Consider the following 22,121-nt stretch of genomic DNA (forward strand, 5'->3'; position numbering starts at 1 on the left):
AAAGAATAGAAAGATTTAATAATTACTAGCTGTAGGAGTCTTAAATCGTGGTATATGTTGCTAGCGTCACTTTATTTTTTTTTTATTTAACAATTAATATGTGTAAATCTCATGAAAAATGAAAAAAAAATTTGGAAAGGGGAAGGGAAGATATTTCTCTCCTTTAACATTAAGATGATTAATTTAACTCGTTTGAAAAATCTTTCAATCGAAATATACTTTAAATTATCAAAATATATACCCGTATTATTACTGCTTATAATCCAGATAAATGTAAACTTGTATGAACAATACTATCTTAAATGACACTGGTATAGTGGAACCTCCTTAATGCGGCTACCTTCGTTTAGACTGTTAGAGTAGCTTGGGATTTAAAATATGTACTAAACGAGTATGTAATATGTCAATATATGGAAATCCGAAAGAGTAGCGGCTGGTATAAATGCATAACGAAACTGTCGGAAAACGGATGGTTGTATCAATGGGATACGATAGTTAGATCAGTGGAGGCTGTATTAACGAGGTAAGATAGTTAGATCAGTGGTGACTGTATAAACGAGGTAAGATAGTTAGATCAGTGGTGGCTGTTTTAACGAGGTAAGATAGTTAGATCAGTGGTGACTGTTTTAACGAGGTAAGATAGTTAGATCAGTGGTGGCTGTATTAACGAGGTAAGATAAGTGGTGGCTGTATTAACGAGGTAAGATAGTTAGATCAGTGGTGGCTGTTTTAACGAGGTAAGATAGTTAGATCAGTGGTGGCTGTATTAACGAGGTAAGATAGTTAGATCAGTGGTGGCTGTATTAACGAGGTAAGATAGTTAGATCAGTGGTGGCTGTATTAACGAGGTAAGATAGTTAGATCAGTGGTGGCTGTATTAACGAGGTAAGATAGTTAGATCAGTGGTGGCTGTATTAACGAGGTAAGATAGTTAGATCAGTGGTGACCGTATTAACGAGGTGAGATAGTTAGATCAGTGGTGACCGTATTAACGAGGTGAGATAGTTAGATCAGTGGTGGCTTTATTAACGAGGTAAGATAGTTAGATCAGTGGTGGCTTTATTAACGAGGTAAGATAGTTAGATCAGTGGTGGCTTTATTAACGAGGTAAGACAGTTAGATCAGTGATGGCTGTATTAACGAGGTAAGATAGTTAGATCTGTGGTGGCTGTATTAACGAGGTAAGATCAGTGGTGGCTGTATTAACGAGGTAAGATCAGTGGTGGCTGTATTAACGAGGTAAGATCAGTGGTGGCTGTATTAACGAGGTAAGATCAGTGGTGGTTGTATTAACGAGATAAGATAGTTAGATCAGTGGTGACTGTTTTAACTAGGTAAGATAGTTAGATCAGTGGTGGCTGTATTAACGAGGTAAGATAGTTAGATCAGTGGTGGCTGTATTAAAGAGGTATTAACGAGGTAAGATAAGATAGTTAGATCAGTGGTGACTGTATTAACAGTGGTGGTTGTATTAACGAGATAAGATAGTTAGATCAGTGGTGACTGTTTTAACGAGGTAAGATAGTTAGATCAGTGGTGGCTGTATTAACGAGGTAAGATAGATCAGTGGTGGCTGTATTAACGAGGTAAGATAGTTAGATCAGTGGTGACTGTATTAACGAGGTAAGATAGTTAGATCAGTGGTGGCTGTATTAACGAGGTAAGATCAGTGGTGACTGTTTTAACGAGGTAAGATAGTTAGATCAGTGGTGACTGTTTTAACGAGGTAAGATAGTTAGATCAGTGGTGGCTGTATTAACGAGGTAAGATCAGTGGTGACTGTTTTAACTAGGTAAGATAGTTAGATCAGTGGTGGCTGTATTAACGAGGTAAGATAGTTAGATCAGTGGTGGCTGTATTAACGAGGTAAGATAGTTAGATCAGTGGTGGCTGTTTTAACGAGGTAAGATAGTTAGATCAGTGGTGGATGTATTAACGAGGTAAGATCAGTGGTGACTGTATTAACGAGGTAAGATAGTTAGATCAGTGGTGGCTGTATTAACGAGGTAAGAATGCCACAGTCGGATTAGTGATAGCTGATTTATCGTGGTTAGGGAATGCCACAGTCGGATAAGATAAAGCTTGATTATCGTGGGTATGGCATGCCACAATAGGATAAGTGGATGATAGATCATTAATAATCCACTGTTTCTGAGGGAACTGACGGGTAAGACGTTTTCTTATTGGTTAAAAATCTATTTTTATACCTTGAATTGTTTCTACAGGGAAACGTTTTGTTTTTCAAGATTATTGTTTACACAAACATCACACACGCGGTGTAAAGTTAATGCTTGTAACGATACACTCCTTACAATAGCAAAATTAAGATCTTCACACGAATTCATAACTAAAAAAGAAAAGAAAAAAAACTGAGACGGTGTCAAATGAATGTTTCTGTAACAATGAAAGTATTCCGTGATTGCTGCTTGGTGATTTTACCTTTGTTTAACAGAGTTGAAATTAAATTTGTATTTTGAATGTGTTCATTCACAGATTCCTAATTAAAACCTTCCACGTTACAGGTTTTGCGATTTGAACTTAATAATACACAGAAACTAGAAAAATGTCCCGGAGAAGGACTGAAAAAAAAAAAAACGAAAAATCAATAACACATATAAATGGTAAACTTATGGTGAAATAAATAACGTTTTCAGTTTATTAGAGGGAAAAAAGAAAATGTTTAAACTCCTTTCCATTAAAAATGTTTTTTTTGTTTTTGTTTGTTCATTCTCTGATAAAAGCAGAATACCAATTTCCTGTATATATATAAATACATTGTATATATATAAATACATTGTATATTCTGTGGTATTTAGTTCAAACCATATTTTCTTAAATATTTTTTCAGCATCACACAAGCATACATTAAATTTGGGATGTGAAACAATTAATTTCAGATTATTTCCTGTAGTTCAATAGCTCTATTCTATTCTAAATCAGTTCTTCGGTCTAACTGAACCAGTTCTTCAGTCTAACTGAACCAGTTCTTCAGTCTAACTGAACCAGTTTTTCAGGCTAACTGAATCAGTTTTTCAGTCTAACTGAACCAGTTTTTCAGTCTAACTAAACCAGTTGTTCAGTCTAACTGAACCAATTCTTCAGTCTAACTGAGTCAGTTCTTCAGTCTGACTGAGTCAGTTGTTCAGTCTAACTGAACCAGTTTTTCAGTTTAACTAAACCAGTTGTTCAGTCTAACTGAACCAATTCTTCAGTCTAACTGAACCAGTTTTTCAGTTTAACTGAACCAGTTCTTCAGTCTAACTGTATCAGTCCACTTTAGTAATATAGTTAATGAAATGTTTATAGTTAGTCCAGAAACCGTCAACAATATGATTCTTCATTAATTATAAATATCGGTGTATTACGATGTTGGTCTGTAGGCATCATGACCTTTCTACTGACCTCGGGCAGTGACAATACTAAACTGTGTATTAGATTAATGGACACGTGAACTGACAAGATGGAAAATCCGGTCACCATATGTTGTTCAGACTACCAAATATATCTACTCCAGTTGACAATACTCTAGGTTTGTTCGGAAGTTATTTCCTTTACAATATTGATAGTTTTAAGTTTGTATTTGAATAATAAAATCTCCATGAGTCCCTTGCTGAGCTTGAAAATGGGTCGAACTTTTTAAAAAATACTTTTTCGCCGAACAAAACATAAATAAATTGTTTTCATTTGTACACCTAGTTAGCTTTAAATCTCAGGATAGGATAATGATATGGTGACAAAATAATGCTCCGTTAATATTAACGATGGAACTTTTTTAACTATGGAAAGCATATGGAGGTGTGGCGAGGAAGAAGTGAGGCGGCTCACTGTACAAGTATATTGCGATTCAGAGGACCGCGGTGCATTATGGGACGCCTCACTCCTGAAGGAGCAAAAGTCGCCTCGCACGTGGTGTCAGTTTTGATAAATCAACGTGTTCTTTACGTCATTTATAATCAACAGTGAATGTTAACACGTGTATACTCTCTGGATTATGTTCTATTCCAATGAATGGAGCAGAACCACAATGCATTCCTGAAGATGTTGCACCTCGTGACATCAACGCTCTCTTGGGATGGGGTCATTGCTTACTTGGGGTCATCACATCAAAATTCCCGTAAAATGAAACAGAAAACGATGAAAATAAAACCGGTGGTTTTCGTTTTTTCTTCACATAAACCACCGCTATTAAATGCAAGTTTTTATACGTTCAAATAGTGTCTTTGAATAATTTAGTGTTCTAATGATAGAATTCAATTATTCATTCTTTTTTAATATACTTTATCTTATCTAAGAATTGTTTTCCGACGATAATCCAGAAAGTAATTACTTGGCACCGGAAGTAGCCGGAAGTCGCGCGCCTTTCATCTCTGAGCGATAACCTTATAATTTAGATCTTTAGATGCTATATTTTATTTGGACTTGACGTCCTGGCAACAGCAAGATCACATGATTAGGGGTGTCGGGGAAAAGATGACAGGAACAGATCAAATCGGTTAATATGGCCATAAAAGGTCCCGTTTGATCTCAGAAATACACGCAAGAGTCCCACCTTCTCTTCCCCTCAGTCCTCTCCACGCTAAAAGTTGGTCTACTGTTCCACCTGTGTGTTCCTATGTCCTGTATATGCCGACCTTGGAGACGTCTCCCTGGATCCCGTTGGAGCCCCACAATTAGTCGGCTCTGGATGTAAAAGCTATTGACGTTGAAACATTATAGATAGACCTGAGTAGAATTTGTTCTGTGGCAAGCTATAAACTTCATATCTATCACGGGATCATTATGAATTATTGATATGCACGACAATAAGGATATGGAATATAGGTTGGACGTTGTTCTGGGTAAGATAGTTGATCCGACCTGTAAGCGGACACCTAAACATATTACAAACACTTGATATGTACTGACATGGTCCACACACGGTTGACACTGAAACTTGTTTGACTTATGTTGATGATGCGTTTGACAAAAGATGAATATGTTTGACACGTCAGACATATACTGTATTGACGAGTTTGACAAACGTTGAATATACGTTGATACTTAAAAGATGTATGTACTTGGTTTGTATGCTGATAAAAAAATAAAATGCGAACGGTGAGGATGGGTCAAGACGCTTTCAGTTTTAGAAAATTCAGATCACGGAAATGGCCCGTGCTGTTATGATAGTGTCTTCGAACAAGACATTTACCTCCATTGCTTGGAATCTAGCGGGCTTTCCACATTGTGTTCAGTGAGGCATCCACCAATTATTTTACGGACACCATGCCTCAAAATAAACCCAGCAAACAGGGCAAGCGTGCTCTATCAGTTTTACTTCCGGTTCTACAGAACTAACGACCATCTCAGTCGGGAACCATCGGCGTTTTCCGTACTTCCTCATTTATATAAGTAGCCGACGGTTCCCGATTAATTATCATCCCTGTATCTGACATTCTCCATATTGCATAATCGATATGAAATACATGAACCATTATCGGAAGCTATCTTGGCGTGTAGCATATTTCAATTATACTAAGTGTTTGATGTATGATACATTATTTTACAGGAAAGGATGAAGTTTGTTGCGACTGACCGCGTATTATTCTTCTCAGCAATTATCTGCACGTGCCTTACCTTTCCAACCATTCCACAGCGGACCGAAGCAGTGTCAAGCAGACTTGTCAAGGTACCATATACAAAAACATTTGATGACGTCATGATGTTTACAGTGTTTAGCGTTATTATTCTTCAACCACAATAGATGGGTGTTATTCAATTCCAAAGGCGTCAATTAATCATTTCAACTGTTTAGCATGTTTTGACTGGCCGACACGACAAACTTTGACCGAAAAGGCGCTTCACGCACTCACGGAAATTAAAACCTGTAAAAATGTAGTTCGCGATTGTTTCTGTAATAATTATCTTTTCTATTTTGATTTCTTTCTTTTTTCGCTTTGGAGCTAACGAAACAATTAAATTCTAGCTATAAGTTCTTATGGGCTACAATGCTTCCGTGTATTTCTTAAATTGTTAGTTTTGCACATTAACTAGCTGCATTTCACTATAGGTCATATCATTACGCCCAAACTGATGACCTTTACAAAACATATGACGGTACAGAACAGGTCAATTCAACATAGCCTTGTGGTAGAAAAAGCTCACACAAACTTGTGACCGTGGTATATACAAAAGCACCCACTAAAACTCGTGTTTTGTCACTTTTGAAAAATTACAAACTCAAGTGAAAGAAAAACATTTACCACAACAACTCGTTGTATGACCTCTATCTTCAAAAGAATATGAAACTATCATAAGAAATTCTATATTTACCCCGTAGATAGACGAATCAGTAAGAAAAAGACTAATATGACAGAATCGGCTTGTTTTCTGTGTAAATGTTACCCATCAGTATCCGTTTGACAACGGGATGCTGTAGAGTACCATACTTGGCAACTTCAAGAAAAGAGGTGATTGATTTAGCGATCACTGCTCGGATCTGTTAGCGTTTCACAGAAAGTTGATATCACTATTTGCCCTGTGTTGATGTGGGCGTGTCTGCTTTGATTAAATATGGCGGACGTCTTGCACGTTCTATGAGGTAGTCACAATCTTCTACAATGAAATCCCACCTAAAATGACGTTGGCAGTTGTCGAGAGAAAAAGTAAGCAAACAAACACAACTTAGTTATATTGCTTGTACTCGGACGCTAATTTAGCCGTGACGTCATACTTCAATTTATTGGTAACCATAGTAATTAAAACAGTCGTTCAGCTATTGGTTTAAATGATTTATCATCAATCGGATTTTTATGAAGTTTCAACCGAGCATCCAGATTTAAAAATTAGAAAGTTAGAATGTTTTAAATGTTTTAGCAATTGAACTTCGCTGAAAATGTACAAATGTGAGTGAATACAATTTATCTCATTTTCCTGAAAACATGTCATATTTGTCATTACGCTAGAAGTTATCACAGCTTAAATCCCATTCTTCAAAATACTTATATATCATTTACTTAACAGAGATATGCCAAACGAAGCAATGCATCCGATATGGCGGAGATGATGCTGGAGTATGGCGATGTGAATTATGATGGACTCCTGACGCAATCAGAAGTACTCTTGTTTTTCAAAAATAGTCTCGAATTCCCCGACGAGGAAGCCAACCAGGTTTCATCGAAAATGATTGAATTGGGGGATCTCAGTGGGGATGAAAAACTTGATTTTCTGGGTAGGTATTCAGTCTCTAAAACACAATTCAAACACTCAAGAAGTGACGATATGCATCCTCGACACTCCAGGGGTTACGATCACTCTCGCTCTCTGTACCCCTGGAACATGTCATGGCAAAATTGAAAGTGATCGTGACCCCTTGAGCAACGAGCATGGATAACACATAAACAGCTGCACATGAATTGATGACGTATTTGAAACCGTGAATTAAGCAAAAATTGATGACACGAGAATCAGTGATACCTTTCAAATAAGTGAACAATTACAAACGTGATAGTATCACTTAAATCATCTGCGAAATTTCCTGGGAGAGTATGGTGACTCTTACAGACCACGTGTTCTTTGTGTTTACCCTGTGCGCTGTAAATAAAGGGTGGTTGGTCAAACGACAACTCATATATGCGATCAACAAAATGTAGATTTATACGGACCCATGTGTTCCGGAAGGATGAGTGTCGTTTGCTTCACACAATGACTATATGTATATTTTACATCATATTCCTGTTTTCTCTGATTTCAGAAGCGGCGATAGCCATCATGATTATATCCGACACATGGGAGAGTGCACTGATGTGACGTCATATCAGCAATGACGTCATATATTTGTGACGTGAGATAAGAAGGGTGACATGTTGATGGATGGACCATGAGAAGCCTATAAAAACCTCTGTTGCTCAAAAAGAACAATTTCGACGTATTTTTTTAATCCCACATTAACTATCAACCAAGTTGTGGACTTACAAACAAGTATAATACATTTATAATTGTCCGTCCTTTATGTTCAGTGAATATTTTCTTAAAACCCAAACTTACTTATGCTGGGAACATATTTCAATCATTTAAAATCATTTAATGGGAACAGGTAATAAACCATGAAGAATAATACACAAGTGACTTTACTTATTAAAAATATTAAAGTCTGAAAGTATTGTGTTTGCTGGAAACAATTTGCAGCTAATATTTCTTTTTATTGTAGAGTTTGTTTGTTTATTGTCTTTTTGATTTAGTTTAAAAATATTTTATTCGTTGTTACTGAAATACAAGAAGACACAGAATAAACAGATAAAAAAATATTTGACAACAAGCTTGCAGCTTGTGTAAATCGTCTTGTTTTATTTGATTTTAAGGCTATGAGACATATTCATTTTCTTTGCTTTAGAAGATGAAAATAATCATCCGGTTTTTATTGTTCTGAATATAACTGCGTATCATCTCTAACATTAATTTTCTTATTTTGAAATGGAAAATTTGACACTTATAAACATTTCTTTATAGATCAATGAAATTTCCATTCCGAACGAATTGAAAAATATTTTGTATGAATCGGCATGCTCTGTCTACCCCCGGAAACATTATATCAGCATGGTCTGTCTACCCCCCGGAAACACTATATCAGCATGGTCTGTCTACCCCCGGAAACACTATATCAGCATGGTCTGTCTACCCCCGGAAACATTATATCAGCATGCTCTGTCTACCCCCGGAAACACTATATCAGCATGGTCTGTCTGCCCCCGGAAACACTATATCAATATGCTCTGCCTTATCCCGGAAACATTATATCAGCATGGTCTGCCTATGGTCTGTCTACCCCCGGAAACACTATATCAGCATGGTCTGTCTACCCCCGGAAACATTATATCAGCATGGTCTGTCTACCCCCGGAAACATTATATCAGCATGGTCTGTCTACCCCCGGAAACATTATATCAGCATGGTCTGTCTACCCCCCGGAAACATTATATCAGCATGGTCTGTCTGCCCCCGGAAACACTATATCAATATGCTCTGCCTTATCCCGGAAACATTATATCAGCATGGTCTGCCTACTTCCGGAAACATTATATCAGCATGGTCTGTCTACCCCCGGAAACACTATATCAGCATGGTCTGCCTACCCCCAGATACATCATATCAGCTTGCTCTGTCTGCCCCCGGAAACATTATATCAGCATGGTCTGTCTGCCCCACGAAAGCACTATATCAGCATGCTCTGTCTGCCCCCGGAAACATTATATCAGCATGCTCTGTCTACACAAGGAAACATTATATCAGCATGCTCTGTCTACCCACGGAAACATTATATCAGCATGCTCTGCCTACCCCCGGAAACATCATATCAGCATGGTCTGTCTACCCCCGGAAACATCATATCAGCATGCTCTGTCTACCCTCGGAAACATTATCAAACAAAGGCGAAACGGACACGTGTTGTGTTATACAGACTTGATATACGGTGACAGTTTATTCTATAGATAATAGCAATAAACATTGTTACATAAAAATGAATCAACTTGGCCCATTTTCCCTGCCGAAATTCTTTAAATTCCTCCTTGAGGTGAAAATATAATGTTGAATGGACCACAATGACATAGATAACAAATAATGGTTCATTCCAATAACAAGTTAACATCATGAAAATGAAATTCTTTAGAAAAGATAAAATACCAAAAATTAATAAATTAATTCGTGCAGATATTTGTTAGTTTGAGAGCGTGTGTGTTACATTACTCAAGAGAGATAACTCGCACGAACATTTTTACATTTTGTAGCATAGATAAGTATAACATACTGCTGTGCAAGTAATTAAGGTGTTTGGATAGTACTGAATTAATGTAGTGATAATGACGTAATCACTTTAGGAGAGAAATGACGTAAATAGTTTAAGAAAAATGGCGAATTTTGATTACAACTCTTTACCTCACGTTGAAGTTTACCAAGTAGAAAACTAATTGAGGGATCATCAAAGCCACGTGAACTATAAAGAACAAAATGAAACAATTAAAAATTAACCAATCAAAATGCCGATTGAAGACATCATTTAATTCATTTCAGTGTATATGACCTATTTCATTCTCTTCGCCGAACTCATTCGGAAAAAAAATAAATATGTTTTGATGATGATTGGAAAACAGACAGAGAGAGATCCCCAGACAATATAGAGATATTGAAGGAGAACTAAACTTCATATCATTTTATTATAAAACCGATCAAATTGAATTGAAAAAAAGTCTTAGGATAAAGAGAAGAATGCTGGCTAGGAGAAGGGACAACTCTTCGAAAAAATGGCGGCTGAAGATGTAATTCGGGTAAAGATATCTTCCTGTCATGGTGATTACAATGTCTATATTACGATAAAGAAATGGTTACAACTGATATACAGACAAACAACACTAGACATGACTAGTACAAAAACTATCAATTTGAGCATATACACAAGATCATCTTACCATTGTTTAAAATACATCGTGGTTTGGACTAGAAAGCAGTATTTAGACTCGAAATTCTTTTAACACAACCAATTCAAAGTGAAAAGTTTCTATGAAATCACTGTCAACAATGGCCAACTTGAAGAAAATGGTAACACCCCCTCCAAAAAAAAACCCCAACCAAACAATCAAACAAACAAAAACCTCACAGCAGAACAATTTTACACAGTATATGATGGTAAATAAATAAAAAATACAAACGATATGGTGGACAAGACGTCACATTTCCCTCTCCCCCATAAGACGCACATTTTCCACATATTACCTGCTTGCCACATGTCTTTCCTATCAGGTTCTTTAGAACAATTCATATAGTGTTGATAAAAAAATATTTTGGCCAATTATGTACCCCCTCTCCTAAAAATCTTGATAAAATTACATTTTTCCACTGTAACAATAATTAGTGTACACCATTCCAATTCGAAGGAGTTTTAAAAAAGTTTACACCGGGTGCAAGACAGAGGACATGTAACAATAGTTTCTATATGAGCAGGGCTTGTATTATATTACACTTCGAAAGTCCCCCATCAACACACACGGGAATATACTGAAAATATAATCGTGAAAAAGGTAAAATTCTTTGGTGGTAATATATTGCAACAGACTGACACGCCCATGGGAATCAACTTTGCTGTATCATCATTCGACATGCTGTCTTGCTAGTTTAAAATTTATCGCAGAATTTATCAAAACCGGTCACAAAGTCCTGGCCAAGTCCTTCAGTTTCACTTTTAGATATACATGTATATATTTACTGATAATTTCTCGAGTGTCAGTAATTAGAAACTTATTAACCATGTCAATCGTATATTTACTTCAATATTGGAAATCAAAGACACGACAAACATTTCTTCAAACCGCTGCTTTAGTATTTTCCTTCCACGAAACATACAGGTAAAGCTTTCCACCAAGCAATATGAACGTAATCATTTTTATTTGTCTTTTGTCAGAATTTTCCATTTGATATCAAAGTAACAAAGACAGTAGAGGAGGTTATAATAGAATATTTCCGTGTAAGATGTCGACAACGGACGGTCAAACTTACTAGATACTAAGGGAAAGGTTCGTCGAAATCACAGGGACTTGACACCAATTCTTAAGCCACGGTTCATATACATTGTAAATGTATTATAGTGACACAGGGACTTGGCACGTATTTTCAACCAACGGTCCATGTATATGTATTATAGTGACACAGGTATTGGCGCAAATTCCCCTTCCACGGTCCATATATATGTATTATAGTGACATAGGGACTTGGCATTTATTTTCAACCAATGGTCCATATATATGTATCATAGTGACTCAGGGGCTTGGCATGGATTCCCAACCCAGATCCATATATATGCATGCCACTATAAGTCACAAATATGGACTATGGGTTGGGAGTTTGTGAAAAATCGCTGTTGTCGAAATCTCATTTTTTTCAGAGATCCAATGAATTATCGGTTGTCTAGTTGTCAAAAATCTAGATCACAAAGTGACTGTAGTCACTGAAGACGCCTACCCTTACAGAACAACTGGTCTTATTTTTCTTGTTTATTTTGAACTTGTGCTAAATCTATTTGTTAGAATTTAGCCTTCGTTTCATCGATTTTGATTCTGTTGACTTGCCGTTATTTATTGTTTTCAACGTAGGAAAGTTTAAATTAATTGAGAGAGAGAGAGAGAGAGAGAGAGAGAGAGAGAGAGAGAGAGAGAGAGAGAGAGAGGTTACGCTACACATGATGAAGTGATAATTTAAATTTTTTATTAAGTATGTTGTTTATTCCATCTATTGAACACATTTTGTATTTGTGTTTGTGTGGAATGCAAAACATGTGTCAAGAAAAACAAAGATGACAAAGATGTGGTCAGAACATTAATGACTGATTATGCTAAAATGCCAAAAAACAAATATCTCCATATCAACAAGCTCTGCACCCCTACTCTTACACTAAAAATTTCCCAAATAATATACAGTACACAAGCCTGACCGGTTTTATTTACACTGTAAGATGATGCCTGCTTTATGTGTTGCACATTTTCTATGATTAATGTATAATGCAAAAGCTCATCTTGGAATCAAATAATGATTACTGGTAAGTCATATATCATTCAATGAAACAAAAAAATCCAATAAGTTCATTGTAATAGTTTACTGCGTTGCGATGATAAAACTTTGAAAAAAAAGTGAAAAGGTAAGAGGTAAGTCCGCTTTTCTCGATATTCCAATCACCAGCAAATTAAAATCGAATTCATCTAGTCCGTGTTGATTACTTACATGATAAGTAGATCTTGATCAAAATCAAATCCAATTTGCATATTAAATAACTCATTTAAATGTGTTGTCAAATTTGGACACAGTGAGGTTTAAAAGATAAGATTTTGATGGACGCAGGCAAAATAAATGCCTCTATATCCATATCTACATTATAGTTTTAGAATTGATCAGTATTTCGATTTAAACATAACTCTCTCATTAGTCCAATTCACACAAATCTTATGATCCCTACAAAATTAATTAATTCATCCTATTCCCGATTGTTAAATATTAATTGCCTGTAGTTTGACTACTCTCCGTTTCCATGGAGGCCCACGGACCCGGTAAACAAAGTCTTCGGGTTCTTCGCTTTCTTTCTCGATGGCTTCTGCTCTTAGTTCCTTCTCTAGACAACAGTAAGATCATTTCTGATTCGGATTTAAAATCTCCCTTTTTTAGAAGCAAAGACACGCCCACCATCCTCCCTTTGGTGCATTTCTTATATTGGTGTCATGACGTAGTCTATGTAGTTTTAAAGTAATTTGCATACATGGTGCTGTTTCACTTAAAATTCAATGCAACGAATAAAATCAACCTGTTAGAAGGTATCCATGTTTAAAACAACTAACTACGTAGTAATCTTTTTGCGGAAAAACTTAAATATGGTGAGGTTTTGAAGCTATTATGCTCTGGTGTTGTGGATCTCTTTCACATACGTTCTATATACGTTACCTATCCCGTGATACCTAATGTTAGCATGTAAAAATAATGAAATGAAATCAGTTAAAGGGAGGTGAAGACCGAAATTTATTACCACAATTTACAAAGTGCAATTCCCGACATTATTTCACTGTCTGATTTCATTGACATTCTGAAATGAGTGCATTTGAAATGAATATATTTGAAACACCGCGATTAAAATTTGTTCTGTTGTATATATACAGAATACAAGAGCGTGTTTTATATATATCTTCTAAAAGAAGCCAAGTGTGATTTTCCTGTCAAGCATGGGTTGTCACATGAACAAAGCTGCTTAAAAGAGTGCTCCGCTTGCTCCCATTCCTAATCGCCTCTATAAATATGGTGGTGCCGTGTGAGGTACGGTATACTGAGGTTTTGTACACTGTTAGGATTTCTTGTGAGCACACGTTAACCGTGTCTTTATTAAATGGTATTTATTTTTGAATTTCCGTAATTGTCTGTGCAAAATGTTTATCTATGTAAGGATGTGTGATTACAAAAGATTCTGTCTTTAATTCGTTAATTTAATTCTTTATCAATTGTTGTAAATTGCATTCTGTCGATATAATGTATGATCTAGGGCCCCTTAGTATAAATGTCAAGGTTATACAATTCCGATTGATCAATATAGACATGTTTGATGTAACTTCGAGAAATAGGTGATCATAACAGGTACTTGTTTTCAGCTAGTACAAGTAGACTTCTCGGACGGTGGAAGAAAATCGGTATGTATCCTGTTTCGAACAAAATATAATAATGCAATTTATATCAACTCATAACTTATTTGGAGAGAGAGAGAGAGAGAGAGAGAGAGAGAGAATCACACTCCAAACTTAAAAGTGACGTCAATTCTAGTCACCTACATAATACTATCAATACTTTAAATTGGAAAGTTGATATTGGTCCAGAATAGAAATATTCAATCATCTAAAATGCTTCTTCCATCATAGTTTCTCACCTAGAAAGCCGTCAATAGATATTTGTTGACAGCAATGCCACTGTTAAAAATTACATACTTAATGTTCTGGATTCGAATGCATAAAAATTCTAAGAATGTTTCTTAATTTTTTTTTTTACTTAAATACACTTTCAACCTACTTTACTTAGCAAGTTGCTTATTTTCTGATGCATAAAAATTCTAAGCACCATGCTTAGTTTTTTAAGTAAAGCAGACTGCAACTTTCTTAAAATAACCGTTGCTAATGAAGCGACATACCGATTCCCGCACTTTCTGTTTACAAACAAAGGCACGTGAATAAAATCGCGTGCCCGGTCGTCTGCTTTCTTCAATCGCATTGAAATTGTATGTAGACAAAATGGCCTCAAAAACGGAAGAGACGCCCTGTAAAAAACGAAAACCGAACTGGACTGCCGACGAATGTCTCCATCTCACAAAACTTGTGGAGGAAAACAAGTTTGGGGCTGGGATAACAACCCAGAGGAATGAGACTTGGAAAAAGATAGCTAATGCTGAAAGGGAAATCGGAGCTGTCCGATCACAAGAGGCAGACAATGATCATAGGTAGGTTACGTGTATACATGATGATTGAATTCCGATAAGTCCCGAAATTGTTCTGCATCTTCGACGATCTGGACATTAATTGAATGGAAATATTTCCTATTTACAAATTCTGGCTCGTTCGACTGGGACGTAAAATGCGGATATGTGTCCCGTCAATTGCCCCAACAACTCTAGGAAGTCTCGTAACTGCATAAAAATCTTCTTGGTGTTTTCTGATTGTCTCGGCAGGAAAAGCAATGAATTTCGTGACAACATTTGGATTGTTTAGAGCATTTGTCACTCTTTGGATCACCCTAGACACAGTTGACTGATTAACATTAAAATCATCACCGATACAAAGTTGCTTTTTCCCAGTAGCATGCTATCTTAATGCAATCATAACCTGAAAATGTGGAGGTAAGCTGTGGTTTCTTCCCATCGCAGGCGTGATATCGTCTTTATCAATATCAGTAATAAATAGAATTCCCTCCCTATCAAATCTAAATCTCTGATAAAGTTCAAATGCATCCAAGTTTTGAAGTGGGTCAAACCTGTCTCTAAAATGTCTTCCTCGTCTCAACGCCCTTGCAAACTGTTGAGGTGCATTATGCTGTCCATTAGCGGTGGTCATTTTGTTGGCGTTAAGTAACTTGCTTAGAAATTTCAAGGTTGTTTAAAGATAAGAATATTCTTAAGAGATAAGAAATTTTATGCAACCCACTCACAAAAATGAGCAAGATGCTAAGCACAAAATCCAGTCTGCTAAGCAGAGTTTTACAACTTAAGCATATTCTTAACCACTTAAGAATTTTTATGCATACCAACCCTGTACTGCTCACCTGATAGTCAAGGTTTTCACAAATACATTATCACATCACTAACATTCAGTCTATGTTAATAAGTTGTTTGAAGACTTTTAAGGATTGAACCCTTGTGACCTTGAATGTGGTTCATGTAATTAATATTCCCCATATAACGTCAGATTTCAACATCGAAACCTGTCAATATCAGGATTCTAGACCATTTGGTTAACCGTCAGAAATTGTATGAACCCTGTGAACTTAACTATGGGTCAAGGTCATTTCGTTTTACAAATAATCTAATTCCAGACATTTTGATTGTTGACAAGTCTAAAGAAGGAAAGTTGATGCTAAAACATGAATGTTGCAACTGAGCACACTCAGAAAGTCAGCAATGTTAAAAGTAAATACTGCAAAGCCTGAAATTATCCCCGACCCGGCTGTTGATGTAAAACCAAAATATGATTTATATATATTGTTACGTCATTCAATTATTTGGAGTTGAACGACACTGAATCAACCAACTCCAAACCTGTTTTGCACTCAGCATGAGAGATGACCTATTGTTACAGACCCATCTGGCAGTCAGTACATCAAAAGCCACTACTGAGGCAACTATTATAGCACCACCCACCTGATTTTTTTCGAACTTACTTGCTAAATTTATCACACTTTTCCTGTAATTCCAAATTCTGCTTTCCTTTCAAATTAAAGTGGGTGGCAATTATTGTCTGGAAGCAGATATTCTAATTTTACAGTGTGTTTTCTGTGGCGAGTTGACGAATCTGGAACCTATTTGACCATATTCAAAATGATATTTTTTCAGTTCATTATCCGATTATTTTAATCAAATAACTTTTATCATAACTACACATACATGAACCGATTCGAAAAAAAAAAATCAAACAATTCCTAATTAAATTTTGGCCAACAGACTACCGCTTTTGTTGCAAAACATACTACAATTGAGATAAAGATCAAGACACCAAACTTTACTCTCCGCTCTCAATTTAACTTTATATTTGTTTCATGTTCTATGTATGTGATGTAATTTATGCAACATTTGTGTCTCGATAAGGAGACGATTGTCTTGAAAATTTGACAATATCCTTGTCGTACTGTCGCTGTTACTTCATTGATCATGTAAATATATCAACCTTACAGGATTAGTAAGAGTCTATATTTTGGTGTAGATCCTGTGTATTTGATATTTCAGCAGAGCTTGGTATTGTCCATGAACAAATTTATGCAACAATTATTAAGCTCTTGAGTAATGAAAAGTAACAGGAAATCAAAAAAAATCAGTTGTTGTCAATAGCAACAGGCATAACTAAGGTACCAACTTAATATATACAGCAAGTTTTGAGAAGTTGAGTTGAGCGGTTTCCAAGTTATAATAGCCTGCAAAAGCATTCGGACAGAAGGAGCCCGAATTAGAATCCCATGCATTAATGTTTTGCATGGGACATTTCGCATGTATGGTTGGTTGTTTGTGTTCAACTGTTAAATATAGTAAGTGACCCTGACTTTGGTACAAGAATAAATTATATAGAAATAAAAATGTTTTTGTGCTGACAAATGTGGTACCACCTTTTCATAATCAAATAAGAGTTTGTAATGATTTTAGGCAGATTGTACATCTAAATGTCTGCAGACTGTTCCCTACAATACACAGAATAAGTAAATTATGAAACAAGTATACAGAGAAAAAACCCCAAACAAAACCTGTAGTATTGTGTGAAGTTTTATTATTTAACTTTACACCAAAATCATGACATTTAGTTGTCTACTTCAGCTTCTTCTTGGGGCGGATGTTGTTGGTGTGACCACACTTCCTCTTACGGCAGTTAGTAGCTCTGGGGTGCAGACGAGCATAACACCTACAAAAAAGAAAAAAAGAAAAATTTATTTCAAATCAAAAAAAGATTCATACTAATCTAACTATTTCCACCTTTTGTCGCACAATTCACCCTAATCAAACAATTTTCCAAATATTTTACCCGTTGAAATTTATTCTCACAAATATTTTGACTGATGAAAATGTTCATTAGATCCAAGTGGAGTTTATCATTTAATAGTCTACGGGCAGAACCTTCATAACCTTTGATATAACACAGCCAGTATCTTAACATAGCAACACTAAAATGTTGCTGCCAAGCCCACATCACAATTTCTGAAATTGGTCCACAGGGCAAACACTATGAACCAATCTCTTATCGCAACTGTGATAGTAATTTCACTAGAGCTAGAGAGCATGAAAATGCCATCCCTGACAGTTGTGACTTCCATAATGTCAATCCTTGATTGAAGAATCAGAAGTGAGGAAATTAACAAACGGTTTAGAGTACTCACTTGCGGCAGATCATCTTTTCGCAGTTGTATTTGGAGGCGAGGGTCCTCAAACTAGGCTCAATGATTCCTCCTCTCAAACGGAGCACCAGATGGAGGGTAGATTCTGCCAGATAAGAATAACAATTAAAAAGAGAGAGGACAGCCATTTCCTTGTAAAAAAACATATATTTTGTTTGGCAACTTCAGCCAGCTCATTCATTTGGGTTGTCTCTCTTTGATCAGTAGATCAGGTCTACATTTACCTTGTAAAACTGAACATTGGTGTATCTATTTTATACTTGATTTTTTTACCAGAAATGAAACTGTGCATATTCAGCAGAGCTTTAAAAGCCTTATCCCTATCTAAGAATGGTACAAAGGAAACACCAGGACTATTTTTCACAAGTTTGTGATGGAAAAAATTAACCTCATTTTTGTAAAGTTGGTAAATCGGAAAACAAATTTTCAGAAGTGCATTGAAAATTTTGGGAATTTCCATTAAATATGTAATAATTTCTGTTAAATGCATAAATAGTGATTAACATCTTTCAATACAAATTTAGATTTTTATATACAATAGTTAAACAAATAATTATACTGCATATCACAAATCTTTTATTTCACCAACTCTTGGATCCCTGTGTTCTGTATGATTTTCAATTGTTTTTCTATCCTTCTTTGATTTCTACCATTAAACATTACTCAAATATTTTAATACAATGTTATAAACTTATTTCAAGTCACACATACCAAGCGTCTGATTCTCATTATCAATAGGAGAGAAGCATTGATCACCAGAAACCTCAAAATAATTACTAACACATCATTCTTTCTTTACTCGCTAGAAACAAGTTTTATCTTAGTGAATGCTTTCATTACCAGTTGGTTTATGGCAGATGTTTTAAAAGGTTGAAGCCAGAGCTTCTTGACATTTTGCAATAACTACATCTTTGAATGGTACAAATACAGAGGAGATCTGACACTCAAACACTATTCACTGGGGTAGATCAATACATCACATAGCTTTTGAGAATTCAATGGAACAGTACTTGTGAGATATTAATCCCCTCCCTCCTTTACAACTCTGTGTTTCAGTTTTATTCATCAAGCATTTCTTGATTCATCTCTTCTTCCGCCCCCTCCCCCCACCCCCATGTTATTTTTCTGTTTCTTTTCTTGGTTATGGTAGAGATGATAAATGGCTTTTAGAGGAAGACTTGAACTTTTACCGTTTAAGTCGTTTTAATGGAAACTACTCAAGACTGCATAAAAAAGTATCAGTAGAACTGATGAATACTCCCAGAATTTACTGGTAGTCTTTTCTGTCTGGAGTTTGATACTTAGTCATTTTAATGAAATATATATCTATAAACATATGTCAAAATATAGTTTGGAAATAATGATGTTACATGCATGTACTTATGTCCGACACATACTTATGGTTGAGCTATGATAGTAAAGACAATCATGTTATCAAATTGAACAACTTTTTTTTATGATTTTCAAATGCTGAAATTTTACAACAAACCTGAAATATGCAGTTTGTTTTCTTTTCCATATTGTTTTAAACTAAACCCTCCAGCACGTCCATTTGTTGTTTTTGTATTACCAGATTTAGAGATGGCAAAAATACATCAGACAATGTGTATGAATTTAAGAAAAAAAAAATGAGTTAAGGTCAATGAACAATGTAAGCATTACAAGTCAGAGTGAAAGATAGTAAAATATACCTGCAACAAAGTTTGATAGAAATACATTGATACTTGGCAAACTGATCACAGTGAAACTAAAGTAGGATAAACAGAAGGACCCCTCCCTTCCCTCCTCAAAAAAAAAAGTGGGGAATAGTAAAGAATACCTTAGAAGTGGCACTTACCCTTCTGGATATTGTAGTCGGACAGAGTGCGGCCATCCTCCAACTGTTTACCGGCAAAGATCAACCTCTGCTGGTCTGGGGGAATGCCTGACAAATAAAACCACTAAATTAAACCTAAATTTCAACATTAGAATTTATATAAGAAGGTTGATGCAACTTTGTCATAATTTTTTAAAATTAAATATGGTATCGATATCAAATCAGTAATTTTTGTTTGATTTGTGCAGAGAAGACTAGAAGAATCATTTTCAAATAGATTCAACACAAAAATTTCGATGGACAGAAATAATCTAAATGAATTGACTAACATGAGATCCCAGAGGGATGTTGGTGCCCATCATTGTCTGATCTTTATGTATTCCTTGGTCTCTAGTCTTTGAAAAGTGAAACTTCTTTCTCTTCTAATTTTTTTCTGTGTTCTTGTTCCTTATTATATCCAATTTGAAAATTCTTAGAAACAGTGATTTAAATGCTGGATCTTTTTCCTTCTCCTCTTTTCTCTGTTCTTGCTCATTAGCATAATAATCCTTGGCTGTCAAATCTAAGATCAGTACCAAATTCAGACAGGCACAACTAGGGACCATGAGGAACCTATATATGAAATTTGAGAAAAACCCTTCCAATACTTCTCAAGAAATATATAGTGATAAAACTCTTATACTAAAATTTAAGAATGCAGCCTGGCAGCCATGTTTCTTTTATCAGCCCCAACATCAAATGGACACATATGGGACAATAGGGAAACTATGAAATTAGAAAGATCCATCTGGTATTTGTCAAGAAAACGCAATAACAAGATTTCTATGTCAAAATCTAAGATGAATGTCTGTTAGCCATTTTGAAATTCTGATCTGCAGAACAGTGGTAACATATATATGAAATTTGACAAATATCTATTCAGTACTTTCCAAAAAATAGCAATAACAACAGAACAAACCTTCTTTATCCTGAATCTTGGCCTTGACATTCTCGATGGAGTCAGATGGTTCAACCTCGAGAGTGATGGTTTTCCCCGTTAGGGTCTTCACGAAGATCTGCATCTTTGCTTTATGTCAAGATCTGAAATAAATTGATAGATGAAGTGTGTTACAAGTCTTCATAGATAGTTTGATTAGTTGACTTAACTGGACCAAGGACACATTGGTGTTCAGGCAAGTCATCAATTGACTTCTTGCAGGGAAGTATCGCCAACTCTCCACATCAACCTGATATTTAGACTGCCACTAGTGCCTTTCCCGGTTATCTAATGACCAGCATTTTCCTTCAAGACTTGCTTGGAACACCTTAAGATTTACCACTATTAAATGATTTTCATTTGGATATCAGTTGTCTCGCTCAACCAGATGCTTGTTTATACACCTACACACACACCATGATCAAGCATATGATTAAGCAAGACAAGGATATCAGACCTGGCGCAATAAAGGGGAACATAGCGACTTCAATTTAGATATTCTTATACCTATGATTTATTTATCAATTTAGTGTGCTTGAAGATGCAGACATGTACATTTCTCATCATTACCAATCATTGCCAGAGGCTGTTAAAGCCTAGACATTTTCAAGCTCTTGCGACATCGTTTCGGAAATCAGAATTCATCTAGTCTATGGGAGTCTTCAATCACAATAGATAAATTGAGAAGTAACCGTAATCATTTATCTTTTCAAGTTTTATATCAGATATTATCTGTCTTCTGGTTTGAGGTCAGCGTGGAGCCAGAATATTGCAGACATATATGACGTCACTCGCAATTCTACATTTTGCAAACCTTTCGGTCCAATAAAAGGATCAAATCATCTAATAACTTCACTTAAAACATCGTGTTTTCTAATTATCATTTTTCTTCACGAAATAACATGCCACATATTGTCTTTTTTTAAGAAGTAACCCGGGGTTTCAACATGACACGAGGCTCGTGAATTAACAAAATTTTAAACACAAAATCCTGTGTAAATAACGTATGCTTTTAGTCTTGTTGTACAGAAGACAGTATATCAACTTCTGGAGTATGTGTTTGCGAAAGAATTCTAACGTAAAATCGTGTATTAAGAGTAGAAATAGTCCAATTTCGTCTGAGAATTTTCTAGTATATGGGGGCCGCCATCTTACCTTCACAAAAAGGACGAAACGAGGCAAGCCACGTGACTTTTT

General features: G+C 35.8%; 2 protein-coding genes across 2 annotated transcripts; one reads left to right on the top strand and one right to left on the bottom strand.

Moving 5' to 3' along the window:
* The first annotated feature begins 5,551 nt into the window (after positions 1-5,551).
* Positions 5,552-8,180, top strand: LOC132553360 (uncharacterized). The gene is made up of 3 exons (XM_060217597.1): positions 5,552-5,665; positions 7,000-7,207; positions 7,730-8,180. Exons 1-3 carry the CDS (start codon positions 5,552-5,554, stop codon positions 7,783-7,785), a joined length of 378 nt encoding a protein of 125 aa, XP_060073580.1. The 3' UTR covers positions 7,786-8,180.
* Positions 8,181-17,490: 9,310 nt separating this feature from the next.
* On the bottom strand, positions 17,491-21,040 carry LOC132553350 (ubiquitin-ribosomal protein eL40 fusion protein). The gene is made up of 4 exons (XM_060217584.1): positions 20,907-21,040; positions 19,970-20,056; positions 18,115-18,217; positions 17,491-17,642 (listed from the first exon to the last, which is right to left on the bottom strand). The coding sequence occupies exons 1-4, from the start codon at positions 21,007-21,009 to the stop codon at positions 17,549-17,551; spliced, it is 387 nt and encodes a 128-aa protein (XP_060073567.1). The 5' UTR covers positions 21,010-21,040; the 3' UTR covers positions 17,491-17,548.
* Positions 21,041-22,121: the final 1,081 nt, after the last annotated feature.

Source organism: Ylistrum balloti, unplaced genomic scaffold (assembly GCF_031769215.1).
Source record: "Ylistrum balloti isolate Yb309-2 unplaced genomic scaffold, AGI_CSIRO_Ybal_v1 Utg370320, whole genome shotgun sequence".
Taxonomy (NCBI): Eukaryota; Metazoa; Mollusca; class Bivalvia; order Pectinida; family Pectinidae; genus Ylistrum; species Ylistrum balloti.

What these genes read in the sequence shown, in the direction of transcription:
- LOC132553360 (XM_060217597.1), top strand. Translation starts at nt 5,552, where the DNA reads ATGAAGTTTGTTGCGACTGACCGCGTATTATTCTTCTCAGCAATTATC. An exon ending in TGTCAAGCAGACTTGTCAAG is followed by an intron (nt 5,666 to 6,999) that starts GTACCATATACA and finishes TTTACTTAACAG; the next exon opens with AGATATGCCAAACGAAGCAA. An exon ending in TGAAAAACTTGATTTTCTGG is followed by an intron (nt 7,208 to 7,729) that starts GTAGGTATTCAG and finishes CTCTGATTTCAG; the next exon opens with AAGCGGCGATAGCCATCATG.
- LOC132553350 (XM_060217584.1), bottom strand. Translation starts at nt 21,009, where the DNA reads ATGCAGATCTTCGTGAAGACCCTAACGGGGAAAACCATCACTCTCGAG. An exon ending in CAAGATTCAGGATAAAGAAG is followed by an intron (nt 20,057 to 20,906) that starts GTTTGTTCTGTT and finishes TTTATTTGTCAG; the next exon opens with GCATTCCCCCAGACCAGCAG. An exon ending in GAAAAGATGATCTGCCGCAA is followed by an intron (nt 17,643 to 18,114) that starts GTGAGTACTCTA and finishes TCTTTTTTGTAG; the next exon opens with GTGTTATGCTCGTCTGCACC.